The 8358-nt window shown below is 48.1% G+C and overlaps 1 protein-coding gene across 1 annotated transcript; it reads left to right on the top strand.

Annotated features, from left to right (window-relative positions):
- Positions 1 to 672: 672 nt before the first annotated feature.
- LOC144259611 (endonuclease domain-containing 1 protein-like) lies at positions 673 to 4077 on the top strand. Its single transcript, XM_077807899.1, has 3 exons — positions 673 to 706; positions 1807 to 2115; positions 3141 to 4077. Exons 2-3 carry the CDS (start codon positions 1840 to 1842, stop codon positions 3684 to 3686), a joined length of 822 nt encoding a protein of 273 aa, XP_077664025.1. The 5' UTR covers positions 673 to 706; positions 1807 to 1839; the 3' UTR covers positions 3687 to 4077.
- Positions 4078 to 8358: the final 4281 nt, after the last annotated feature.

Here is an 8358-nt window from a genome sequence, read left to right as displayed (position 1 = left end):
TTTATTGCCCTATTGATATGTCACCTGCTTTCATCTGGGAAGAATCTAGCCCTATATGGGCAGAGATGATACCAGATCAACTTTATGGTATTTCTTATAACTCTGACAAGATTATCTATGGAGATATTTTTCTGTGGGTTACAGATAGGCCCAGGCCAGTGTTCCAGATCAGAACCCCAAATTTGGACTTGAGGTCTAAACTCAAACCCTTAAACAAGGCCCATCCCACTACATACAAGTACCTATCCTCACCCTTTCTCAACTTAGCAGGCTTTGGAACCCATGCCTTGCGAGTGTCATTTAGTTGAGGGTGAGTCCCTCCATAGGGGTATACCAGGTACAGTTCTGCTGCCCTCTGTTCACACAACAAGGATAACAACCTTTTATTACTCCTGCCCCAGTAACAAGGAGACTGGGGATCCAACACCAGCCACAAGTGATCATTTGGGCAAGCAATCCCATCATGCTGAGCACCTAGGCAGAGTGGGTGTGTCCATGTAAACCAGATCAGCTTCTGAAGTCTTTTTCCACAGCTCACCACTAGATGTCAGGGGAGAACTCATTCAGACTCTGCTTACACATATATAAACAGGCTCAGGCTCATAGGCTCAGTCTCCAACAAAAGCTTTTGAAAAATCCCCTACAACTTTGGTGGTGCAAACAGAATCAAGCTGAATGACAAGTTGGTGTGCAGACCTTTCACTCGGTAGGTTGGTTTCTTTTTGAAAAATTATGTTATTTATATCTTTTGTAATCATGAGTTCCCGACCGGAAGATGTTTCAGTTAAAGCCAATCGTCTCTTGAGATAAAAAATGCAAACACTGGGGAGGGAGACTTAATACAGAGACCTGTTTCTGGGACTCTTCCTTCCACCCAAGTGCAATCAGCCCATGAAGATGTTGAAGACAATGGAAAAACAGTGAGCTTTGGATCATGTCCTAAGCTCCCTGGCTGCTGATAGCAGGGAGCAGCTCATATAGATTAGCAGCCATCCAAATATAGTTTGATTATATTATAACATGATTGTTCTAATTACTTGATGCAGAAAGCTTTCGGTTATCATGGTATCTGAAACAGGGGAGTAGGCTACTTGTTTTAATAGCACTTGCTCAGCCCCAATGATTGAGGTTTTGCAGATCTCAGTGAATTTGGAAGAACAACAGTTTTGGACCAGTTCATCTTACATCATGAGATATGGCTGAAATAGGATAAAATATCCAGATTTTCTGGCAGTGTTGTGGCGATTGTATAGGTTGTTTTCTCCAAGCAACAGAATATCCTCCTGCTAACAGCTAAGGACAGGTAGATGTAGGGTTGGTGGCTGGGAGGTCTACTTTGTTCCAATCATTTTGTGAATGATTGAGCCAAATCCTCCCCTCACATAGAATAACCTTGGGGGAAATGATCCTGAAACTCTGCATATTTCAAATGGCAGAAATCTCCTGTATTTTTCCTTTGGGAACAGGGATTTGCAGCCACAGAGATAGGGGAGAAGTGTGGTTTTCTAACCAGCCAGATGGAGAAATATGGTTACGTCTATGTAGGCAATCAACCTCTTCCTGCCCCTGTTGTAGGAGTGTGAATCAGTCAGAAATGATGGTGCCATTGACTTCCTCCTGAACTCTGTGTTTTAACCCCCTTCTTTGACGGCTCAAGGAGCAGCACTAACTTCCCTGTTAGTTTCCACTTTTTGAGGCAAGGTGGTGGCCATATAGGACAGCTGTTTCCTGGCTAAAGCCTCTCATTCCTCCTCTTGGAGACCATGTTTACACCAAGCTTAAATTCTATTTACATTTGTTCTCCAGGTACAGAAGAGCCTTTAGCTTTAACTCGTTCCCATGCTGCTGCTGCTGCTGCTGTTCCAGCTTTCTATGCTGGGGAACAGTGAGGTGGTGACATCTTTTGAAAACACATGCCCTCAGTTTTTCTTCCGGGAAACCCCCCCAAATGATGCCATCAAACCTGCCAATCCAGCCCAGATTTGCCAACTTTACAAGAATCAGTATCGCTTTGCTACTTTGTACGACAGGGACCACCGCATTCCAATATACTCTGCGTATGTGTACCAACCTGGTTATGGTAAGCGACCTAATAGCTGGATGGTAGAACCCCAGGTAAGATGCTCTCCTGACTGCCTCTCCATTACAATAGGGTACAATCTTGGACATAAAAAATTGAAATATTGAATAAATCCCAATATATGTACAGACACACACACCACACCACAGCTGGGCATTCCCTGCCCCATGCTGTAGTGCAGGGTCACATCATTGTGACAAAGATGTGCAGTCACAGAAGGACACTGGGAGCTAGAATTCCTGAGTCCTATTCCTCACTTCTACTGACTTGCTGTGCAACCTAGGGCAGGTCACACCTTGTCCGGGCCCTGCCATCACCCGGTATAGAATGGAGATATTAATGCTTATCTACTTCATAAAGTTATTGTGAGAGTTAATTGACCTTTGTCAAGTGCTTTGGGCTCTTCAGGGAACAGGTGCTCTGGTCATGCAAAGCATTTTTATGATTTACTCTTATTGGAACTCAAGAAAACAGTGGTCAAAAATGTACTTAGTTATTGTACTAATGCAATCTCCACGCTGAAATGGAATTATATACTAACCTGGGTGTTTCTGGCTCACAAGGACAGGGTTGAGTCAACTGGCAAATGTGTGGCTTCCCTAGGGGCATTTTTGCAGAGACCTTGGGAGTTGTCAACTCCCTGTAGAGCACTGAGGTGGGATCATCTATTGCTCATCTCAGAATTCCCTCCCATTTTTTTGCATTTTTCTATGAATGAGTTGCCCCAAACTGAACGCAGACTTCTGTGCTCCTACAGGTCAGGCTAGCTCTGAGCCACATTACTGTGGGCACCATCCAACCCTCAGGAAGAAAGGAAGTTACTCCAAGTGTGGCTCCTCTTTCACACTAGTTATGACTGTGAATGAGGCTGCTAGTGAACTTCCTTCCAGTTCACACACTGGCCACAGGGTACCAAGAAGCAAGAACACAGAGCCCTAGGGAGATCTCTTGCCTAGTGCTACCAATTCCTTTAGATCTCCAAAGGCACCTGCCCTGAGACACTGGCTCTGTTTCTGCTGCACACATGACTGACCCCTTTATTTGTTTTTTGACTTTCAAGCTGATGGGTTCAAATTACCAAAAGGAAATGGCAACTGAATGGATCCTCTTAAATGATATCGGTGTTGACCAGGGACTGCTTAATGAGAGCCAGGCTGTCCTTCGAGATTACAAGAATCTGACTAATTTCAACAGGGGCCACTTGAACCCCAATGGGCACCAACCTGACCCTGACTATAAGGCTGCTACCTTCACCCTGACCAACATTGTGCCACAGTTTATGAACCTCAATAGTGGGAAATGGAACAACTACGAACAAGAAGTAATGATGAGTAGGACTGAAGGGTGTGCTACCACATATGTCGTTGTGGGAGTGGTCCCTGGCAACAATTACATAGCTGGAGGCAGAGTCAATAAGCCCAGCCACATGTGGTCTGCTGCCTGCTGTGAGATTGATAACAATCACAGGAAGTCCTGGGCAGTCATTGCTCTAAATGATCAGAATGCAGTCGAGCTGCTCACACTGGGTGAGTTAGAGGAGAAGCTGGTTGAACTGTACAGAAAGGAGGAGATCCTTCTGTTTGACAGTGACTGTCCCCGACAATAAACTCCTGACCCCACTCGCATACCTCTCCATATCCCCCTGGAGAAAGGGGTTGGGAGCCTTCACCAATAGCTGCAGTCTCATGACCATTCTACACACCGCATTTAACCCATCCTGTTTGTTTATTAAATGCTTTTACAGACCTCGCTTCCCAAACGAGTCTAAACACTTCTCTACAATCTTCTCCAGTTATGAGAGGAAGCGGTCTGGAAAGGCTGGGGCCATTTTGTTCCTGTCCCATGTTACAAGTCATGGGTGGCAGGCTCTTCAGTTGGAAATGTCTATGAGAGATCTCACAGAGATTCCTCTTTATGGTGCTCTCAGGCAAGTGGGCTTTGCGCATGCCCCTGGGGCAAAGCATGAAGGAAGGGTCTGTCTCCCGGTCTGCATTCTTGCCACCCCTGAAGGCAGTGCTATGGGGGAAATGTAATACAGCCTGGGGGAAATGTAATACTCCCCAGTCCACCCACTCCTCCCCCTCACCAAACCAGGTCCACCCCTTTTCCTAGCATTGGCTTGGACAAGCTCTGGCTAGAGCTGGCTGTATTTTTTCAGTGAATAGTCTGCGACTACTTATGCTCAAATAAATTGGTTAGTCTCTAAGGTGCCACAAGTACTCCTTTTCTTTTTGCAAATACAGACTAACACGGCTGTTACTGTGAAGTCCGCGACTGACAGTGAATAATCATTGGGTCAGGGAACCTGAGTGAGACTGATTCTATAGTCTAGTAATCAGAGCACTCACCTAGGATGTGGGAGTTCAAGACTTTGCTTCAATGACTACTCAATTATTTATCAAAAGTGTAATAGCTTCAACAGAGAGAAGCCTATAGCAGCATAGCCTCATGTGCTCTTCTGTACTGTGGGAGACCCAAGTGCAATGCCCTTCTTCACATCAGTCAGAACTGAACCTGCATCTCTCCCATTCCGAGCGAGTACCCTGGGCAAAAGGACCTGCAGCTTCCCCCACCCTGCATTTTGTGGTCCACCCTTGCTTTTGTCAAGATACCCAAAATCAAGATAAAAAATTTTGTTAGTCAGGTCAAAATAAGCCATTTTGTTTTGACCTGACTTGAAACTTTTTCAATTCTCCAAAAATTTTGAAGAAAAAAAGTCATTGTCACTTTGACTCTTTGTTTCGGAATTGCCAGCAAATCGAAAAATCCATTATTCACCCATCTCCAACGGTGGCAGGTGTAGGTGAGGCAGGGCTGGTGGTGCTGTAACAGCTCATGCCTTCTGCTTATAGACTGTTTATAGTCCTCTCTATCCTCCGCTGCTGCATCTGCATCAGCCACAACCTGCTTCTAGGCTTAGCTCTCAGCTTTCCAGGATCGTTACTTTCTCAGGCTGCCCACTGCCTGGCTCTTCCTCCGCAGCTAGTTCCCAGATTGCTGTCTCTGGCCTGCAGCTCACACAGTCCTTTGGCTTTTCCCCTCTGTTCTCCACACCCAGATGATAGTTCTTTTCTCTGGCCATTGGGCATTGCAGATGGCTAGATGCTGAACTGAGTCCCTGCCCCTTCCAGAATGACCTGCAGCTCTGTTCTTTCCCTCTAGCTCATGCAGGGCCAGGGAGTGGTGTCTGGTAAAGAGGAAGCAGGTTCGTTGCAAGTCCATAATCACTCCATGTAAAAGAAGAATGGAGTTAGAAGCAGCCCAGGTGATTACATGACAGGTTAAAAAAAACCCTAAGTGGAGATGGAAATGGGAGAGATCACTCAACACAGAAAACACCCAGGTTCAGTTAAGGCTCCCAGATGGATGAATGTGGAGGAGAAAGGTGCGAGGCCCAGATTCTCAAACATATTTAGGGGTCTGTCATGGGCAGTGGATGAAGCTTCCCTTGGGGGATGCTAGCTCCCTGTCCTGTCTCTTCTGCCCATGGCCCACCCACACTGCATCCCTGCTCTGCCCCAGGCCCCGCCCCTGCTCTGCCCCCCTGCCGCTGCTTGAGGCATCCCTCCTCTCCTCCACACCCCGCTTCCCCTGAAGCCCCCACCATTTGTGCTCGCCACATCCCTCTCCTCCACCCCCCACCCCTGCAAGGTCCCCACCACCCGCAGCGTTCCTCCTCTCCTCCCCACCACGAAGCCCTCACTGCCCGCCACTCACTGTGTCCCTCCTCTTCTGCATCCCTCCCCCGCGAGGCCCCCACCGCCCCAGGGACGCGGTGAGCAGCGGGTGGAGGGAGCCACCTGGGGGAGGGGAGTGGAAGAGAGGAGGGACTCAGCCAGTCTGCGGCGGGCGGTGGGGACCTCAGGGAAGGGGCGGAGCAGGGACAGGAAGAGGCGGAGCACAGGCGGGGCCACCACAGCTCAGGCAGCTGACAGCAGGTGATTGGCAGCTGCGCCAAGGGAGGCTTACCGTCCCCTGGCCTATTATCCCCACCACCTATGGTGTCTATCTCCCATTGATTTCAGTGGGAGTTAGGATCTAAATGCCTTTGAGTATCTGGGCCTGAGTGGTGGCCAAAGTGGTTAAAGGGAATAGGAAGGTTGCTTCTCTAGGGAGGAAAAAAAGGCACTGAAGAGAAAACAGATACATCAGTAAATGGGGTGGGGGTTGAAATCAATGAAATTTGAAATGTTTCTTTCCAAAATAGAGTTCGAATAAATGTTGTTTATAATGGGTGGTGGCATTCAGAAGCCTGAACAGACCCACACAAGACCAAAATAAATGGAGGACACTGGCGGATGCCCTGTGCAGTGAGTTACATGAGGAGCAATTGCAACATCACCGCAATAAGGAGATAGTAACCGTTAATTTCCAAATAGGATGCCAGTCAAATAATTTCCAAATAGGATGCCATGTCATGATGCGTACAGAACACTGCCAACTGATAGCTAGGTAAATAAATGCAGAATACAGCAGACTATGGAAAACCAGGCTTGTCTTACCGTTAGCTTTTATGCCCCACACCTTTTCTCTTTCACCCACCTGCCTGATCTCATGATAAACCCAGATTGTAAACTCTCTAGGGTGAGACTGTATTTTTACTTGATGGTTGTCCAATGCCTAGCACCAGCAGGCCCTGATCCTCGGTTGTCTCTGTGCTGTTGTAATACAAAGAATAATAATGATAATATTTTCTTTAATTAGTCCTGCTGCTCACTCAGGTGGAAGGAGTCTGATGCTCACAGGGCTGAACTACTGAACTGCTTTTTAAAAGCTATACAAACTACTTAGAAAACCCCACTGAACGGTAACTACCCCTGGAGGAATGCACACTAGGGTACTGAACTGTAGCATCTCCCAGGCCAAGGCCTGTTCCTTGTTGCTCACCACCACAAATTTAAAAAGTTATCAAAGGCCAAGCACTGAAACCTGGACTAAAGAACAGATGAAACCCAGTGATACTGTTTCAGGGAAATGGGGACATCCAAGGGCATCAGCAATAGGAGATGAATGGTTTCACCAGCCACCTCTCTGGTTACTCATGGGCCTTTCCCGTCACACACTCTGTTCTTCCATCCACCTTCTAGAGTGCTCAGAAACCTGCCCCCTCACCTTTGAGAGGCTAGAAACCACAGTCACACTCACAATCCCCCCTCTTCTCTTTACAATGGAAACACCCTCCCTCTTTTTCCAGTGCCACTTGGAATCCCCCACCTATTTGGCTAGTAACCTCTCCTTCCACCGCCTGACACACTCCTCAGAGCCTCAGCCCTGGGAAAGTTCAGACACTCCTCTGGTTATACCTAGAAATGCCCTACTCCCTTTGGTAACGGCATGAAATGCCTGCGACTCCAAAGGAGTGAATGAACCAGTTGTGCCCAGCTCAGGGCATGAACCCCAGCAGTTGCCAGGAGACGTCACATTCCACTGATGCAGGCAGCCCAGCGGCGGGATGCCCCAGTCACAGAGTGCCCTGTGACTGGGCTAATCCCAGTCGATAAAGTGATGCAGCCCATAATGTCCAGTGCGGTGGTGACCCAAATGCCTCTTCGGGGAGCCATGTACGAAGTACCCTGCGTTGCTCAGCGTGGAGTCTGAAAACTCCTGCAGGGAAAGAGCTCCTCCTGCCAAGCGTACACTGGGAACTGCGTCGGAGAAGGAAGGTAATTCCTAGGGGTGTTTCTAAGCCTCCAGTGGGTGACAGGCTGGGCTGGGCAATGGTAGGCAGAGGGCTGTTGCTATTTATTTATCCTGAAGGAAAAAATGTTTTAAAAGACTGGGCGCCATGAGGTTATGCCTGTAACCAACCACGTGGTCTCAGTGTGGGTCTACATTGCAGTGGGAGGGGTGGTTGCAGGGAGGGTGGGCATACGGTACCCACACTAGCTTGAATTTATCTGGCTCAGCTAAAAATAGCAATGTAGAGGTGGTGGCACTGACTGCAGTGCAGGCTAGACAAGTTTGTCCAGAGCCCTGGGACGGACGGATGTTGCTAGCCCACTCTGCCACCCCTTCACTGCTATTTTTAGCTGCACTAGCTAGAGTAAAGGTATGCCTACGCAAGCTGCAATCACACTGCGGATTGCAGCTTAGACATACCCTCCGTCCTGATACCCTCCCCCATTCCACCCTCCCCCCCCCCCCCCGTTGTTGGTTTCCCTCACTCATTGTGTCTTGTCTTTACGGAGGTCGTCAGCTCTCTGGGACAGGGACTGTTATGTCTGTAAAGCGCTATCACCATGGGACCCTGGTTCTGTTTGGGGCCCTTGGGTGCTAAC

This window comes from Eretmochelys imbricata, chromosome 1, assembly GCF_965152235.1.
Source record: "Eretmochelys imbricata isolate rEreImb1 chromosome 1, rEreImb1.hap1, whole genome shotgun sequence".
Lineage (NCBI taxonomy): Eukaryota > Metazoa > Chordata > Testudines > Cheloniidae > Eretmochelys > Eretmochelys imbricata.
This window is presented reverse-complemented; position numbering and strand designations above follow the sequence as displayed.